Consider the following 19,091-nt stretch of genomic DNA (forward strand, 5'->3'; position numbering starts at 1 on the left):
ATCTTCCAGGTGCAGCCATTCATTCTCTGGCCTTGAGAGCATCGGGCACCGACATACGAGCCTAATTGCTCACTTAAATATGTAAATCTGGATCTCGCCCAGCGAGGATGAGATCCATATCACCATGTACTGAGACACCTCGTTAGATCTTGCAAGGCTTTCCGAGCATCCCAACATTTAACGGCGTAGTTGCCTCACCGCGTCTGGCACGACAAGGCCATTCGATCGCGCTCCAGACATTCTTATCTAAGACATTTATATAAACCACAAACTGTAAGGGCATAACACTGGACGAGCTTCAGAATTCTTTATTGCAGTGTCTCCAGTACTGAAATGTGGACACTATACCTGAGATATATTCTGATAGGACCACCGTACATTTTGACTATTACTGCCTCTGACTTCGCAGTTCAACATTCCAGTGATTTTGTTGAATACCATTCTGCATTGGTTGAACATGTTGAAGATGGTACCAAAACTCTGACTCTATTAAGTCTACTAAGACTCCCAGGTATCTTAATATCATATTAAGCTATCTTAGCACTATCAATGGAGTATACGGGTTGAATCTTTCTCTGGGCTGACGAAAGCTTGACCTGCGCAAGACTGGCAAACTGCACCCAACCCCTGGAGTCATAGAGTCATACAGCACAGAAAAGGCTCTTCTGCCAATCGCGTCTGTGCCAGTCAAAAATAACCACCTAACTATTCAAATCTCATTTTCCAGCACTTGGCCCATAGCTTTGTAAGCCTTGGGATCACAAATGCACATCTAAATACTTCTTAAATATTAAACGGGTCTTTTCCGCCACCACCCTTTCAGGCAGCGACTTCCAAGCTCTCACCACCCTCTGGATAAAAAAGATTTTCCTCCCATCCCCTCTAAACTTCCTTCCTCTTACCTTAAATCTATGCCCCTTGCTCACTGATCCCTCCACCAGGGGGAAACATTTCTTCATGTCTACTCTATCTATGCCCCTCATAATTTTATACTTCTCAAATATGTCCCCCCTCAGTCTCCTCTGCTCCAAGGAAAACAATCCAAGTCTATCCAACCTCTTTCAGAACTAAAATTCTCCAGCCCAGGCAACATCTTGGTAAATCTCCTCTGCACCATTTCTAGTGCTATCACATCTCTCCTATAATGTGGATTCCAGAACCACACACAATACTCTAGCTGTGGCCTAACCAACGTTTTATACAGTTCAAGCATAACCTCCCTACTCTTAAATTCTATGCCTCAGCTAATAAAGGTAAATATACCATATTTCTTTTTGTCCGCTGTATCCAACAGCTCTGCTACCTGAAGGGACCTGTGTGCATGCACACCAAGGTCGCACTGATCCTCGGTGCTTCCTAGGGTCTTGTCGTTTATCATGCATTCCCTTGCTTGCTTGTTGTCCTTCCAAAATGCATCACCTCACACTTAGCCAGACTGAATTCCATTTGCCACTTGCCAGCCCATCTGATCAGCCTTGTATATCCTCCTGTAATCGATGGCTATCCCCCCACTATTTACCACTCCACCAATTTTCATATCATCTGCAAATTTACTGATCAATCCTCCTACATTCTTATCTAAGACATTTATAAAAACCATGAACTGCAAGGGCAGTGGAACCCCACTGATACCTGTGGAACCCCACTGGACACAGGATTCCAGTCAGAAAAACAGCCCTCAGCCATCACCCTCTGCTTCCTGCCACACAGCCAATTCTGGATCCAATTTGCCAAATTTCCTTGGATCCCATGGCCGCTTACCTTCGCTCTCAGTCTCCCATGTGATGCCTTATCAAAAGCTTTGCTGAAGTCCAAGTAAACTATGTCAAGTGCATTGCCCTAATCTACACACCTGGCCACCCCTTCAAAAAATTCAATCTAGTTGGTCAGACATGACCTCCCCTTAACCATGCTGACTGTTCTTGATTAATCCCTGCCTCTCCAAATGCAGATTAATGCTGTCTTTCAGAGCTGCTTCCAACGGTTTCCCCACCACTGAGGTTAGGCTGACTGGCCTGCAATTTTCTGGTTTGTCCCTTCCTCGTGTGACTTCACAGGCCATTTCTGTCTTTTCACGTTGGTCACATTCACGGTGCAGTTTGTAGCCGCGCTGGACTGCATGACAGTGTGTGCAGAAGTAGGCCAGTTAGAAGGGCGGTATCAGATCTCCAACACAATATCCCAATTCACAACAGTGTTTAAAAGCCCCATAAACTCACCCCTTCTCTCCCGTACTCTTCCACATACATGTACAGTCCTCGGGCGAAATTCTCCGACCCCCAGCAGGGTCGGAGAATCGCCTGGGGCCGCCTACTATCCTGCCCCCGCCGTGAGAAAGATTCTCCGCCACCCGGGAAGTGGTGGGGGCAGGAATCTCGCCACTCCGACCGGAGAGGCCCATGCGGTGATTCTCCAGCCCGGATGGGCCGAAGTCCCGCCGCTGGGAGGCCTCTCCCGCCGGCAAGGTTTGAACCACCTCTGGAACGGCGGGATCAGCGGCGCGAGCAGGCCCCCGGGGTCCTGGGGGGAGGGGGGCGATCGAACCCCGGGGGGGTGCCCCCACGGTGGCATGGCCCGCGATCGGGGCCCCCCACTCAGACTCCGGGCCAGTGCCCTGGCTGCACTATTTTTTTCCGTGTCCGCCACGGCTTCCGCCATGGTGGAAGAAGAAGAGAACTCCACATCACGCATGCGCCGACAGTGACATCAGTGGCCGAAATCTTTTCGGCCAACCCCGCTGCCGGAGGCGCCGGTTTTTGCGCCGGTATTCTGGTGGCAACCGCTCCGGCGCGGGGCTGGCCCCCAAAGGTGGGGAGAATTCCATGCGACCCCCGAGTGGTTGGCGCCACTCCCCTACTCCGGGACCCTCCGTCACGCCGGGTAGGGGAGAATGCGACTCCTCAAGTCCAACAGGGGGAGTTGTTGGGGTACGGGTACAGGGTGGATACGTGAGTTTGAGTAGGGTGATCATTGCTCGGCACAACATCGAGGGTCGAAGGGCCTGTTCTGTGCTGTACTGTTCTAAATTCTAAATTCTAAAAACTACATCAAAAATATCTTGGGCGAGATTCTCTGTGCGGCGGACTCATACCGGTGGCAGGTGAGGGGGGGGGGGAGAAGAAGTTCAGCGATGATACCTCTTAAAACTGAACCATTAGCATGCCACTAGAGTAGTTTTACGTAAGTTATTTTGCTAAGGATTGAGATGAATTATAGGACTGAGTAATCATTATTAACCATTAAACATGTATTTTTAGGACATAGCAGTAAGTAATCAAATGGGATTTAGGATAACTAACTTGACCAAAAGGACATTACTTCTGACATCTCGTCTTTGTGAAACAATTTAGGGTGTTGGTTCTGTTGTTCTGTTTCTCATAAACAGTCAGCAAGCTGCTGGGATTGTACGCAGCTGTCAGGATGAGGATCAATCATGCGCTGCTTGCAATTGTATTGGGTGAAGTTTAAATACTGCTTGCAATTCTATTGGGTGAAGTTTAAATACTGCTTGCAATTCTATTGGGTGAAGTTTAAATACTGCTTGCAATTCTATTGGATAAGTTTAGAAGTAGCAGCTTCAGGAATTGGATTGCGTCCAACTGGGGTGGGCTATTGACTTTTGAACGTTGTATAATTACTGTGTTCGGGTCTTCGTTCGGCAGAACAGGTCTTGGCTGATATCCAGTCTGTTCTCACTGTACACGTAACAAGCTATATTAAATAAGCCATCTTTGTCCAGGTTGTCATGTTTGTTCCTCTCTGTACTGGGCTGAGCCACAGGGAATAACCCCACGTGGAAGCTGACTCAATACACAGGTCTTGAATACACAGGTCCGGTGCAACGGAGGATCCCGACAGTGGAGAATCCAGCCCCTTATATTTAAATAAATAAGCCTCTCATCTTACAAAAGACTCCATATCATTGATAGCAATTAAAATACATTCTGTCTTTTGAACAAAAACCTTTCAAAATTTGAAGTTCTATTCACTAGGGCCAACCAGAATCTACATCAAAAGGAAAATCTGTTATTACAATTTCTTGAAACTGTCACTCATTTTTAGATGAATGCAACATCAACTTTGCTGAGACTATTGGTAGCTGAAACTCAGCCAAGCTTTGATAATAGATTATCCTCTGGGGCGGCAAACACAGAAGATTTGTATTTCAATATCAAAGTAGAGTGTCTGTCAATCAATGTAATGAAACAGAGCCGGGATTCTCTGAGCCACAATCGTGCTCGGCACGGGGGCTGAGAATGGGGCGTCAGACCCGTGATCGGGTCCGGAGACAATCGCTGCAAATCGCGCACGGGGGGATCGACGCGGTGCTGGTCAGGTGCCACTGAAAGAAGCCCCCACTGCGATCCTCCACCGGCAACCGGCCGAGTTCCCATCGGCGTGGTTCACTCATGGTTCCACCAGGTGGGCACTCGGAGTAACGGCTGCAGACACAGTCCGCGGCCACCCTGGTAGGGGGCGGGGGGCTCAGTCACGGGGGGGGGGGGGCCTCCAGGATGGCCAAGCTCACGATCGGGGGCCACCGATCAGCGGGCGTGCATGATCTGGGGGGCGGCCTATATTTTTGGGGCCGGCTCGCTGTGTGGGTCCGCAAAGTTGCGTGGGGCCGCCGCCGCAAGCATTCGCGGACCCGTGGCTGGAAATGCAGGGCGCCGTATCGGCAGCCGGAGGTGCGTGGACTACTCCAGGGCCCTGCCAGCCCCCTTCAAAATGGAGAATCACTCTGGACTTTCTCCAGGAAAGTGATTTGCTCCCGTTTTCTCGTGGGCATGGGGACATAGCCCCATTATCAGAGAATTCCGCCCCAAATGTTTAGTTCTTTTCCAAATGCAGATTTTTACAAGTATCAAAATCAGTTTTTGTAAATCAGCCAGAGCAATTTAAATCACAGTAGAAAAGGTGACTACACAGGCTGACCGGTCATTTTGATACATTTTTTCCACTGCATTATGGTTCTTTTTCCATTGGAAAAGCACTGTAATTCATGTGAACAATACACAAAGGCGGTCAACGCAAATGTCAATTTACCTTTAAAGCATTGCTCCCGGAGATGAATCACTGCATTACAAACGTAACTACATTGCAATTAAGCACCTAATAATCACATGTGAAGGTGTGAAAACATTGTACTCTTATCTTTCAGAATGTTCCAGGCCTCTCAGCAGGCTTTCCATGTTTGTCACAAATTTCCAAACCTGCCGTGCTGTTAATGGGTTTCCAAGTCCCCACATAAAAGAATGTGTAGGTGGCAATGTGATTTTCGAGCCCCATTTAAATTGGGAAACCCAACTTCAGTGGGGGCGGATGTGCGTTTTGCACATAAGTAATTTCCAACGCAACAAAAGGCCTGATAGAATTATGTGGAGTCAGGAATATGGTGGAAAATCACATTGCCTCTGAAAAAAATACGAGGCTATTTGTACACCAGAAACCACAGTTGAAAATCTGGCCCCGTATGTCACTCATCTTTTGTTCTTATGTACAATTACTATTACAAAGAGCACCCAGGTGATCTTTCAGACATTTCTGTTTTAAAGATACTATATTGATATGAGACAAAGATTTCTACATCAACTGAGAATTGAATAATATTGTGGTCCTAACAGACTCCTGGGCAGACTGGAAGGTGGGTGATTGGATTAGCGGGGGAAACGTCGAGGAATATATCAGCGGAAAGATGAGGGAGGGGGGTGAGGAAAGGGGCAGGAGCTCCCTTCTGCCTGGGGTGCCCTCCCCCACAAGGATCGGACACCTCCGGATCGCCCTCCACACCTTCCTCGGCTTTTCCCCCGCTAATCCAATCACCCACCTCCCAGCCTGCCCAGGAGTCGCCCACCCTCCCCGGTACCCCTACCGTTTACCTTGCCTCCATGTCCCAATACTTATTCCCAGGCTCGCCACTGCAGTGTCTAAATGGGATGGAGAGCAGTCAGCCAATCTGATTGGCCGGCAACTCTCCAAGGCAGGACATTCTTCCCGGTGAGGATGGAAGTCCTGCCTCTTGCCAATCAATGGTCATTAGAGGATAAAATGGAAGCGGGCCTATCGGATCCGATTGAGCCCCCATCATCCAAAAAATTTAGACACAAATTTTACTTGAGAAATAAATCACGGTCACCCAAACAGTTCATATAGGTATTCACGCTTCATCCTAATTTATTTATCTGCCCCATATCCCTTCCACCATCTATCTAGTCTAATTTTGAAATTTGGCTGTTTCTGTTTCAACTATTGAGCCTGGAAGCAAATTACACACCCTGATCATTCTCTGTGAAAATATGTTTTGGTTACTCTCTGTTTTCAACGACTATTTTTAATCTTGCATTTAAGGTCTCTCTTACCAGAAGTGACCACTAGAAACAGGCAACTTCTAGCTATTTTAGTTTCAGAATTTTGAATACTAAAATACTCTCATGGAGGCATTTTTTGTTCCATTGGGAGGAGATGTTAAAAGGAAAGATTTGGTTTGGTCCTTCAAATGCCTACTCTCTATTATTTCAGTGTCTGACACTAATGCTCCATTCTGACTGGCTGGTAGAGCACCTTGCAGGAGAAACGCACCAACTCCAGCTATGCAGGGAACACTCAACATCATAATTTAGTTTGTAGACCATGTTTTGGGCTTGGGCACACTGGTTAGACTTTGCCCCACTGGTGCTAACAAAAGAATGCCCAAAGAATGACAAAAGAATGCCAAAAGAATTTCAGGACCAACGTATTAGCATACGGATAGATAAATGGCTCACACAATATAAATCTTTCTGCACTTAATATTGAGTTCAACACATTCAGACCACGATCTGTCCTCCATTTTGATTTTTTTCAACCAGTCTATTTTCTCCATGTTTTGCTTTCAGAAAACACTGACCCTTGTTCTGCTATTAACACATTCTACCTTCATGCCACTATTAGCACATGCTTTTTTAGTCTTTAGCACAATCTTTTCTCACTCCCTTTGTATTGTGTCCGCGGCATCTTATCGCTCCTGACCTCCAACCTAATTGTGATGTTCTATTTCGCTCCACCTGCTCCACTCTTCCCTTGTCAACAGCATAAAACCCACAACATTTCTCCCTCTCTTCTGCTCTGAACAAGAGTCATAAGGACTTGAACCGTTAACTCTGTTTCTCGTTCCACAGATGCTGCCAAACCTGCTGTGCTTTCCAGCATTTTCGGTTTAGTTTTAAATTTTTAACACCCTCAGCATTTTGCTTTCATTTATTGGACCAATCTCCGCTGGCTTACCATCTCAAATTATACTGAATACATCAATTTCTATTTTACAATTAATTTAACTTCCAAACATGCATATGGATATGATTTAAAATGTGAGATCATTAGATCTGCAAAAACTTGCCTGTGCCTTCTGCTTTGCTTTATTTGCTATTTCACGAAACCTCACTCTTGAAGAAGGAAAGGGCGATTCATCACCTCTTGGTCTCCTCATTTCATCGTCATCTACCTGAACAGGTCACAACAACAATAAATTGACTACATTTGAAGAAAAGAACACAGCTTTGATTCCTGACTTTTAGATTGGGATTTTGGTCAGCGCAGGATTCCGAAATAATTTATGTTACAATTATATCAAGTCACATTCAGCTCTCAAGAAGCTAATCTATGAGACACCTCGGCTGGATTTTACAGCACATATCAGGTGAGTCATCCCAAAGCTCCACCAACTAGCACAAATGTAAAATAGGGTGTGATGACGTTGGATCATAATCTCAAAGCCATCATGTAAATCTCTGAAATTACCGAAAGCAAACAGCTGCAGCAATGGGCTGCCCAATTAACAAGCTATTGTTTATTTTTACATCTAATTTTTTTCCAATTAAGGGGCAATTGAAAAAAAAAATTTAGCATGGGCAGTCCACCTACCCTGCCTATCTTTGGGTTGCAGGGGTGAAACCCCGCAGACACAGGGAGAACGTGCAAACTCCACACAGTGACCCAGGGCCGGGATTGAACCCAGGCCTCGGCACCAAACAAGTCACTGTTAATGACCTAATCATCAGCAACTTTTTAATTGTCTTCTGCATTTTGTCTGTGCCATTCGTGGCTGTAGGCTGGGACGTTACACGGCGGAGGGGTAATACAGCAAACAGCTGGTCACGTCACGGCTACAAGCTTAAAGCCCCCATGCTCGCTAAATCTCTCTCTTTTATTGAAGGCTTAGAAAAGCTGAGAAATTAGATTAAAAATGTGCAGACACTACCACTTCACAAGCAGAATCTGCTGCTTCACGTAGGCATGGTCCCAGTGGCAGAATTTTCTTCTGCCCTTGTGGCGCATTGTCATAGCTGCCGTAAAATACTCCAAAATATTTTCATGTCCAACACACCAAAAAAGCAGAAGACATGAGTAGGTCATTAACAATGAATTGTTTCCCGCAAGGCCAGGGTTCAATCCCGGCCCTGGGTCACTGTCCGTGTGGAGTTTGCACATTCTCCCCGTGTTTGCGGAGGTCTCACCTGCGCAACCCAAATATGTGCAGGGTAGGTGGATTGGCCACGCTAAATTGCCCCTTAATTGGAAAAAAATAATTGGGACTTTAACCTGGTGTTATAACACTTTTTACTGTGCCCACCCCAGTCCAACGCCGGCATCTCCACATCATGACCTTGAAGGAGAGTAGCCAGCTCAACTGGCCAATTCCTGGGCAGGGAAAGCCACGGTAAGTCAAGCAGTACTTCCCCTCTCGAGCTTATAAACAAATTATATAAAAGCATGTAGGCCTAGATTTTGCAGTCAGTGGTGAAGAAACTCCCCTTTCATAATGCTTCCAATTGGCCATGGACATCATATTAGTTTTTTGCGTGGGAACTTATTAATTAGAGAACTGTTTCATCTGGGGGGTGATCTTGAGATCTTTGTGAGCAGAGCAATCAATTGTGTATGTCGTCTCCGAATCACTCTTCACTGAGATAAATGAGTTGAAACCGTGAAAGGCAAGTCAGAATATTTAATTCAATGTAAAAGTTTGCACAGAGTGCAAAATATTGAGGATAGAAATATGGGATTAAGAGAGGGTGATAATCTGGCACTACCCAATCTTTCGGGGTACTACTGGGCGGCAAATGTGTCAATGGTGCGCAAGTGGATGATGGAAGGGGAGGGGGCAGCTTGGAAACGAATGGAGAGGGCGTCCTGTGGCAACACAAGCCTGGGGGCCCTAGTAACGGCACCATGGCCGCTCCCCCCCACGAGGTACACCACGAGCCCGGTGGTGGCGGCCACCCTCAAGATATGGGGGCAGTGGAGGCGACATAGGGGGGAAATGGGAGGTCTGTTGGCGGCGCCAATAAGAGGGAACCATAGATTCATCCCGGGGAACATCGACGGGGGATTTCAGAGCTGGTACAGGGTGGGCATACGGCAGCTGAAGGACCTGTTTATAGAGGGGAGGTTTGCGAGCCTGGGAGGGCTGGAGGAGAAGTTTGAGCTCCCCCCGGGAAACATGTTCAGATATTTACAAGTGAAGGCATTTGCTAGACGGCAGGTGGAGGGGTTCCCCCTGCTCCCCAGTAAGGGGGCGAGTGATAGGGTGCTCTCGGGGGTCTGGGTCGGAGGGGGGAAGATATCAGACATCTACAAGATAATGCAGGAGGCGGAAGAAGCATCAGGGGAGGAGCTGAAAGCCAAGTGGGAAGGGGAGCTGGGAGAGCAGATAGAAGACGGGACGTGGGCGGATGCACTGGAGAAGGTCAATTCTTCCTCCTCGTGTGCGAGGCTGAGCCTCATTCAATTTAAGGTGCTGCATAGAGCTCACATGACGGGGACAAGGATGAGCCGGTTCTTTGGGGGTGAGGACAGGTGTGTCAGATGTCTGGGAAGCCCAGCGAACCATGTGCATATGTTCTGGGCATGTCCGGTGCTGGAAGGGTTCTGGAAGGGGGTGGCAAGGACGGTGTCGAAGGTGGTGGGGTCCAGGGTCAAACCAGGATGGGGGCTTACGACCTTTGGGGTCGGGGTAGAACCGGGGGTACAGGAGGCTAGGGAGGCCGGAATACTGGCCTTTGCATCCCTAGTGGCTCGACGAAGGATATTAATTCAATGGAAGGACGCGAGGCCTCCAAGCGTTGAAACTTGGATTAACGATATGGCTAGCTATATTCAGCTAGAAAGGATCAAATTTGCCCTGAGAGGGTCGGTACAGGGATTCTCCAGGCGGTGGCAACCTTTCCTTGACTTTTTAGATCAGAGATAGACGTTCGGGGTCGTGGCAGCAGCAACCCGGGGGGGGGGGGGGGGGGGGGGGGGGGGAGGGGGGGGAGGGAGGGAGGGGGGGGGAGGGAGGGGGGAGGGGGGGGCAGCAAGGGTCGTGGGGGGACATGCACGACTGTAACGCGGGCAAGTCTGCTCGCTGCTCATGTCTGAAACTGTAGGCTGCCTTGTTTGTTAAGGTTGCCTGGGGGGGGGGGGGGGGGGAGGACTGGTGCGCGCGAGAGGGCGGGCGAGGGAGGGACATTTGCCTAGAGGGATTGTGTTGTAAATAATTTAAAAATTAGTAGGGGTAAATGTTTGTATGGAAAAACTCTTTCAATAAAAATTATTTAAAAAAAAAAGAGAGGGTGATAAAGAGACAGAAAGAAAATGTTCTCAAAAATCTCCTGCAATGGTTATCAACTAAAGCAATTACTTGTAAAGGCACACTTTCAGCGCTAGAGAGGTTGTTTGGGAGTAATCAGTCTTATTACATCTTTAAAAATTCAACTGCACTTAAATGGGCAAGCTCTACATTTTCTTCTGTGTTTAGTGGGTTTACATGAATGACATAGAATGTCTCAGCCAGATACTGATGTGGCGAAGCTGATGGAAGTATTAGGGCAATTTAGACAGGGCAACCCCCTGATTATCTTATACAGTGGCAGCACGGTAGCATTGTGGTTAGCACAATTGCTTCACAGCTCCAGGGTCCCAGGTTCGATTCCTGGCTTGGGTCACTGTGCAGAGTCTGCACATTCTCCCCGTATGTGCGTGGGTTTCCTCCGGGTGCTCCGGTTTCCTCCCACAGTCCAAAGATGTTCAGGTTGGGTGAATTGGTCATGATAAATTACCCTTAGCGTCCAAAATTGCCCTTAGAGTTGGGTGGGGTTACTGGGTTATGGGGATAGGGTGAAGGTGTGGACCTTGGGTAGGGTGCTCTTTCCAAGAGCCGGTGCAGACCCGATGGCCGAATGGCCTCCTTCTGCACTGTAAATTCTATGATCTAATGCATGCGCAGAAGTCAGCAATTGTTGTCTGATTTATTCCTTAATAAAAATGAGTGTCGATAGCCTCACCATTGTTTTTATGACAAAATTTAGGCCATGGTCTATGGCAGTCTAGAAGATCTGGTAAGAAAGATATATGGGCGGGATTCTCCGACCCCCCGCCAGGTGGGAGAATCGCCGGGGGTCAGCGTGAATCCCGCCCCCGCCGTCATCCCAATTCTCCCGCCCCCCCCCCCCCCCCCCCCCCCCAAAAACACCGGCCCGGCATGAGTCACGCCGCCCGCCTCGGTGAATGACAGGGTCCGGCGCCACACAATGGACGCTGGGGGCGCCCGACTTCTCTGGTCCGCGATGGGCCGAAGTTCCGCCCGTCTGTAGCCGGTCCCATCGGCATAAATTGGAGTAGGTCCCTTACCGGCGGGACCTGGCGGCACAGGCGGGCCTGGCCCCGAGAGGTGCCCCCACGGTGGCCTGGCCCACGGTCGGGGCCCACCGATCCACGGGCAGGCCTGTGCCGTGGGGGCACTCTATTTCTCTGCATCGGCCGCTGTTGTCCTCCGCGATGGCCGATGTTGAGACAAACCCTCCCGCGCGTGCGCTGACTCGCACCAGCCGGCGGAGGCCCTTCGGCACCGGTTGGCGTGGCGTCAGGCCCCTATCCCGCCAGTCGGCGGAGCGCCAACCACTCCGGGGAGGGCCTCTCCCCTGAAAGTGCGGAGGATTCTGCTCCTTTGGGGCAGCCCGACGCCGGAGTGGTTCATGCCACTCCGTCCCGCCGGGATCCTCCGCCCCGCCGGGTACGGGAGAATCCCGATCATGGTGAGTAAACAGGCTCTCGTTAATATAGTGCTGATCAGATTTGGAGGAACTAGTGGGAAGAGAAGATATATTTAGCATGTGAAAAGGGAAAGTTTCGAGTCTTTTGCTATTTTCGATGCAGCGAGGAGAGTGATGAAATATTTATTAACGCAATAAAATCTTTACACCCTTTGCTTACAAAAATTAATCCACAGGCGTTTCCTAACCTTACCTCACTAAAGGGAGTCTTCAGACTACAGAATGCATGAGCACCGTGCACAGCCTGTGAGATTACAGTGTCCAATTCATGTAACAACGATTTTTATTGTTATGACATCTGGGTCATGTAATCAGATGACAAAATATTGGGCAGAACATCGGTAAACTGCTGGTCTCAAGGCATTTGGAGAAGATTGGCTCATGTAGACACTACTACTGAACAAAGCATCGATTGTGCATTATACAAACATTCATTTTTACAGAGCACAAAATAAGCTTTTTTATGCTTTACACCAATAAGAAATTGATGAGGCATTAAATAAATGAGTAAATTCGTAATCGGCTTAAAAAGTTTTGTATTTTGAAATAAATGCTTATTGCACTTTAACAATTACAGAAGAAGGCAGAAAGTTCAATTTATAGTGCTGTTTATTTTCTTTGTTCCATACTCAGGTGACAATCACCCTAATGAAATATCTTCCATATCTTCTGCAAACAACTGTGGCCTGGCAGTCAGAACATCATTTTGTACGGCACTGCAGCTGTTGTTTTACACTTTCCATTGTACGATTCCAAAGGAAATCAAATATATAAGTGCCCTGCTGTACTGCCAAGTGAGATTCATCACTTGCAATACAGCTTGCAGCCTGGTTGATTGCTAAGTTATACACACTGCAATAAGTCTTCCCCAGATGCTGCTAGAAGAAGTGGACATCAAGTAGATGTCAAGTAGGGGCTGGGTTAGCACACTGGGCTAAATCACTGGCATTTAAAGCAGACCCAGGCAAGCCAGCAGCACGGTTCGATTCCCGTACCAGCCTCCCCGAACAGGCGCCGGAATGTGGCGACTAGGGGCTTTTCACAGGAACTTCATTGAAGCCTACTCGTGACAATAAGCGATTTTCATTTCACTTTTCAACAGGAGCCAGATTATTGTGGCACATTATTGGGGACAAATCAGGCCAGGACGCAGGCAGGAGGCCAGGAAAAATGGCAGTGCTGTTGTGTCTGGATGTTCTGTTTTCATCCCCAAGCAAGAGGGAGTGTAAGCCTGGAAACTTGCCCACATTCCTAAACAGGCCAATTAAGCCAGTTGAGGGCTTACTCACTGCCCATCTCAGTGAATCTCCTGCGGACAGCCGATGCATTGGAGCTGCCTGACTCAGATCAGCTGCAGGCACGCACAGGCCATGCCAGGGGTGAGTCAGGGAGGCCAGAAAAGTTATTAAAGATAAGTATCAGAGGTAAAAGGGCTTCGCCCTTTGAAGTAAAAGTTGCACCAGCCCATTGTAAGTCAGATAAGGGTCAGAATTAAAAACTTTGCCAGTACATAGACAACATGATTTTGTAAAGGGGAGGTCGTGCTTCACCAACTTGATTGAGTTTTTTGAGGAGGTGACAAAGATGATTGGTGAGGAGAGGATAGTGGATGTTGCTTACATGAACTTCAGTAAAGCCTTGGACAAGGTGCCTTATGGCAGACTGGTACAAAAGGTGAAGTCACACGGGTTCAGAGGTGAGGTGGTAAGATGGATACAGAACTGGCTCGGTCACAGAAGACAAAGGGTAGCAGTGGAAGGGTGTTTTTCTGAATGGAAGATTGTGACTAGTTGTATTCCACAGGATCTGTGCTGGGGACTCTGTAGTGTACATAAACGATTTGGAGGAAAATGAAGTCGTTCTGATTAGTAAGTTCGCGGATGACACCAAGGTTGGTGGAGTGGCAGATAGTGTTGAGAATTGTCAGAAGATACAGCAGGACATAGATAAGTTGCAGACTTGGGCAGAGAAATGGCAAATGGAGTTTAATTTGGCAAAATGTGAAGTAATGCATTTTGGTAGGTCTAACAGAGAGGGGAAATATACAGTAAATGGCAAAACTCTTAGGAATACAGAAAATCAGAGAGATCTTGGCGTGCAGGTCCACAGATCTTTGAAGGTGACAACACAAGTGGACAAGGTAGTCAAGAAAGCATACGGAATGCTTGCCTTCATTGGATGGGGCATAGAGTATAAAAACTGGCAAGTCATGCTACAGTTGTATAGAACCTTGGTACGGCCGCACTTGGAATATTGCGCACAATTCTGGTTGCCACGCTACCAGAGGATGTGCAGGCTTTGGAGAGGGTGCAGAGGAGGTTCACCAGTATGTTGCCTGGTCTGGAGGTTGTTAGCTATGCAGAGAGGCTGAATAGATGCGGACTCTTTTCCTTTGAATGGTGGAGGTTGAGGGGTGACGTGACAGAGGTCTACAAGATTATGAGGGGCACAGAGTTGATGGGCAGGCACTCTTTCCCAGGGTGGAGAGGTCAGTCACAAGGGGGCATAGATTCAAGGTTCATGGGCAGAAATTTAGAGGAGATGTGCGAGGCAGGCTTTTTATGCAGAGGGTAGCGAGTGCCTGGAATGCATTGCCAGGGGAGCTGTGGAAGCAAATACATTAATCGCGTTCAAAAGGCATCTTGACAAATACATGGATAGGATGGGTATACTGGGATATAAGGAAGTGCTGAGTGTTTTGGCAAAGGTTGGTATCATGACCGGTACAGGCTTGGAGGGCCGAAGGGCCTGTTCCTGTGCTGTATTGTTCTTTGTTTGGGTCATCACTCTCCTGGCATTGCAAGGACATGGATCAGTCAGAAAGGCAGACCAGTAGGAAGGATGCAGCAGGAAATTGGTGCTACACCCTGAGAAATAAAGGCCATTGGAGATGAGGTGCAGCAGCCTCAATAGAAAGGGCATCAGGTGCCAGAGGAGAAGACAAGAAGCAAGAAGAAGGATCTCCAGGCTGAGGTGAAGATGCCTGTGGCCAATTGAGAACCAGTGCAAATGAGACGGTGACTGTCTAATTAGATGGTCACAGATACCTGTGCCCTCCAAGGATGACCTCAGCAGCATCTCACAGACAGCTACACACCAGTAATACATCCAGGTGACAGATGCCCTCTTTACCAAGGCTGGGCAGCACATCAGATTCACAACTTATGGGGTATAGCAGGCTCAGAGGGCACTAAGCTTAATGTCTGAACTGAACTGGAGGTGCTCCCATTAATATACTCTCTCAAGGGTCTTAGTCATTCTCATGGACTGCTGGCTCTCCATAACCTGGCCTTCCAGTAAGTTGCAATTGTTCAGGATTGTGACCTTGGAAGGGACAGCATAACGAGGAAGGAGCATGAGGTGAAAAGGGGGAAAGATGAATTACAGGTGAATAGAAATGACGCTGAAAATAGATGTGCCCCTGTTACATTACGAGCTGGCCTCTTTCTGTCATCCTTCAGAAAGATGATCTCCCTCCTCTCCCACAGAAGTGCCAAGGCTCCAGCTGCCATGTGGCATCTCACTTTCCTGTGGTGCAGAAGACGGCTTTGACATCAACTCCGGTTCCTCCTGGGTGCTCCGGTTTCCTCCCACAAATCCCGAAAGACATGATTGCTAGGTGAATTGGACATTCTGAACTCTCTCCCTCGGTGTACTCAAACAGGTGCCAGAGTGTGGCGGCTAGGGGATTTTCACAGGAGCTTCATCGCAGAGTTAATGCAAGCCTACTTGTGACATTAATAAAGATTATTATAGTAATTATTAACTCTCCCTCAGGACAACCAGCAGCCTCAGTGATGGCTGATCGTTGGTGCCTGAATGAGTTCCCCAACTTCATCTGACTCACTTCCATTCCTGCCACCATGAGCTTTAATTCAGTATCCATGTTAATTACAGGCTTAACGTCACTAAAATGCAAACTTCAGCCAGTTTCCCACTTGACGAGGTTTTTGGCACAGGAACAGACCCAATTCCTGTTTTCTGACTCAATGGTGAAAATCCAGCCCCAGGTGTCAAAGTGGCTCTCCATACAGTTTAACTCTCTTCATTCAAAGTTGACTCAACTTGAATACTCTTTCAGAACCAAGTTATCACATTGTTATTTTCATTGCTTAATTCAATTCATTTAAATACTGGAACTTTTGATACAAATATGACTGATATATTAGGGACAGGACTTTAGTCCCAACCTCCACTGGTGAATAGGTCAGGGGTGAGACCACCCCTTCTCCAGTGGATTGCCCACAGCGATTTAATGTTTGGAGAAGAGTTAATTGACTTCAGACAAGACTCCCGCCCTCACGTGGGAAGGAAGTTCCCAGTCCAATAACTGCCAGGCCAATCAACTGGCTGGTAGCTCTCTTGAGAGGATGGGAGGTGTTTTTGGGGGGGGGGGGGGGGGGGGGGGGGGGGGGTGCTGAGTGGGGTAAGGAAATCTAGGGTATGACATGACTTTGGGAGAATCCAATAGGATCAATAATGCCCGAAAGGGAGAATACGCTCTGTTCTTGTCAGTTGCGCAAGGAGTGAGAACTGCCGATCTTCAAACTGGGCTGTGGCCGGATAAGAAGAGGCCCTCAAGTGACCATTAATTGGCCGCTTAAGTGCCTCAATTGGCCCAAGAGTAGGTGGGCCTCCTCGAACATAACGGAATGACAAATAGGAAGTCAACAGAAATCTGAGAATGATGAGGCTCTACAATAAATGAAAATGGAACTTACATTAATATCAATAATTAACTTTTAAATGCCTTTTCTCACCTCAGTGTCAAATCGAGTGATTGACTCTTGGTCTTTGAAACGTGTTAGACGTCGAGCTGGTGCACTAGCTTCCTCTTGCCTGATGGCGCTCTGTGCTTTAGACTAAACAATATGTTTAAAGATATAAATATTAATTAGAAAATAATTAGAAATACACACACGCACACACAATTATTTTTATTCAATCTTATGATAGAACATAGAATTTACAGTGCAGGAGGCCATTTGGCCCATCGAGTCTGCACCGACCCCCAGAAAGACCACCCCACTTAAGCCCACGCCTCCATCCCAGCCCCGGAGCCCAGCAACCCCACCACACATTTTGGACATTAAGGGGCAATTTAGCATGGCCAATCCACAATGCACATCTTTGGAGTGTGGGAGGAAACCGGAGCACCCGGAGGAAACCCAAGCCGACACTGGGAAAACGTGCAGACACCGCACACGGTGACCTAAACTGGGAATCAAACCCTGGACCCTAGAGCTGTGAAGCCACTGTGCTACCAAGCTACCCTCAATAAAATTAGGGCCTAATAAAACCAAGCCATCTGCCTTCACCTTTAAAATCAGTGGCCAACACATGGGGCGGGAACCCTCCCATAGTGCATTGGGACTTGGGGGTGTTCAAGGGTCGCGTCAGGGGCTTCAGAGATCAGGACACCATTCTTTTCTCAGTACACTGAGGAGTTCCGGTGAGCGGACCTCCTCGGTGTAGAAAACGGGGCTATGTGCAGCCTTGGCCGCACGTTCCCCACTCAGGACCCATATTTAATGCGAGTGGCGTTGTATAGCCATGTGTTTCTCGGCACTGTGAGCACCAGGAAACACATGGCTAAACGCACTCACAGTAGGACTTTATTTGCTTTTAGTTGAATCCCACCTTCCATGTTCCATTACTCCATACTGAGAACAGAACCTGTCCTCCCACTTTCTCAATGCAGTTCAATTGATTTCTGGAGGCTATAGAGCTCACTCAGATCTTCACATGAATTCATCATTATGTCCTCAAAATCAGTGGAACCAATTCAAATCAATCGGTTTCAATGATATGCTAAAATATATCAGTTGATCACTATGCAGGACATTACTTTGTCAGAACTGGAATATAATACTAAACATATTGTCAGCTAATAGGAAAAAGTTCAAAATGAAAGATGTTTAAGCGAAAAATCTAGAGTTGTGGGGCCCAGAGACACAGAGGGCACGATTCTCCGGCCTCGTGCTCTCGCTCAAGCGAAACGAGGCCGGCGAATAGTGGGAGAGGTAGAAAACGAGGACGGCGCCAGGCGCCAAACAGTTAACGATGCAACCGGCCCGGTCCCGTCGGCGAAATTTGATCTTGCCGTAGTGTGGCAAGAAATCAATTATCACCACTTAAACCTTATTTCCATACGATTAGTGGGAGCCACCGCATATCCTACGGCCTCCTGTCATTCATCGGCCTCCCCAGCAAGTTCTCACGCTGGTGCCGATTAGTACTCCTTTAAAAATGTGACCCCAGTGGAAGGACTTCTGTGGGGAGCTGAGGAGCTGAGCAGCCATCTTTGCTCACAGGCAAAGCGCATGGATCTTGCCACCCCAGTGCTCAGCGGGGGGTGGGGTACCCTTGGCTGGGAGTGGTGGACCCTCCGCCGAGGTGGGCCACCATGGGAAGGGGGGTGGAGAAGACCCTTGGGGGGGGGGGGGGGGGGGGGGGCGCTTGCAGCACTACCATGCCCTGGATCATGTTTACCAGTTCCAGGGGCAACCCTTGCCTCTGCCTGTCTGGCCCATCGACCACCCATCCCCCCCCCCCCCCTGCTGAGGCCTCTGGCCGTGCGGTTGAATGCTATTGCTAATTGGGATTTGGCAATCGTAAGTTCAGTGAGGACTACACACAACTCAAGTGGATTTCCGTGGGCGGGCCATGAAACATGTAGGAGTCATTGCCCAGCATCCCAATCCGACTGCGATGCCTGGACACAGTTCCTGAACACTGTGGGAGGCAACACCACACATGCAGCAGCCAACATCTGAACACCCAGGGGATAGGACATGCCCACAGCTGGACGATGGGCGAGTGCAAAGGAGAGGGAACCAGCACCCAGTCCAGGCGGCGTTATGAGCGGGTCCAGAGTACAGGGTCTGGGAGGGTACAGGGGGGCCCGCTGCGGCCAGGAGTGTGTGGGCAAGGCATTCCGGGTGGGCGGGAAGGGGGACCAATGGGAGCGATGGAGGGTCCTGGGTTGGGAGCCACCACTGTTTGTCATTCTAATACCTT

General features: G+C 48.4%; 1 protein-coding gene across 6 annotated transcripts in view; it reads right to left on the minus strand.

Annotated features, from left to right (window-relative positions):
- The window catches only part of cc2d2a (coiled-coil and C2 domain containing 2A), a 233,414-nt gene that overhangs the window by 178,404 nt on the left and 35,919 nt on the right, over positions 1-19,091 (minus strand). For all 6 annotated transcript variants that reach the window (XM_038791604.1, XM_038791608.1, XM_038791605.1 and 3 more), the window contains exons 8-9: positions 16,832-16,933; positions 7,376-7,480 (exon numbers count right to left, since the gene is read on the minus strand). In XM_038791604.1, the coding sequence (XP_038647532.1) occupies positions 7,376-7,480; positions 16,832-16,933 (207 nt within the window). The remainder of the gene's footprint in view (positions 1-7,375; positions 7,481-16,831; positions 16,934-19,091) is intronic.

The sequence above is a fragment of the Scyliorhinus canicula genome, chromosome 3, assembly GCF_902713615.1.
Source record: "Scyliorhinus canicula chromosome 3, sScyCan1.1, whole genome shotgun sequence".
NCBI classification, from domain to species: Eukaryota; Metazoa; Chordata; class Chondrichthyes; order Carcharhiniformes; family Scyliorhinidae; genus Scyliorhinus; species Scyliorhinus canicula.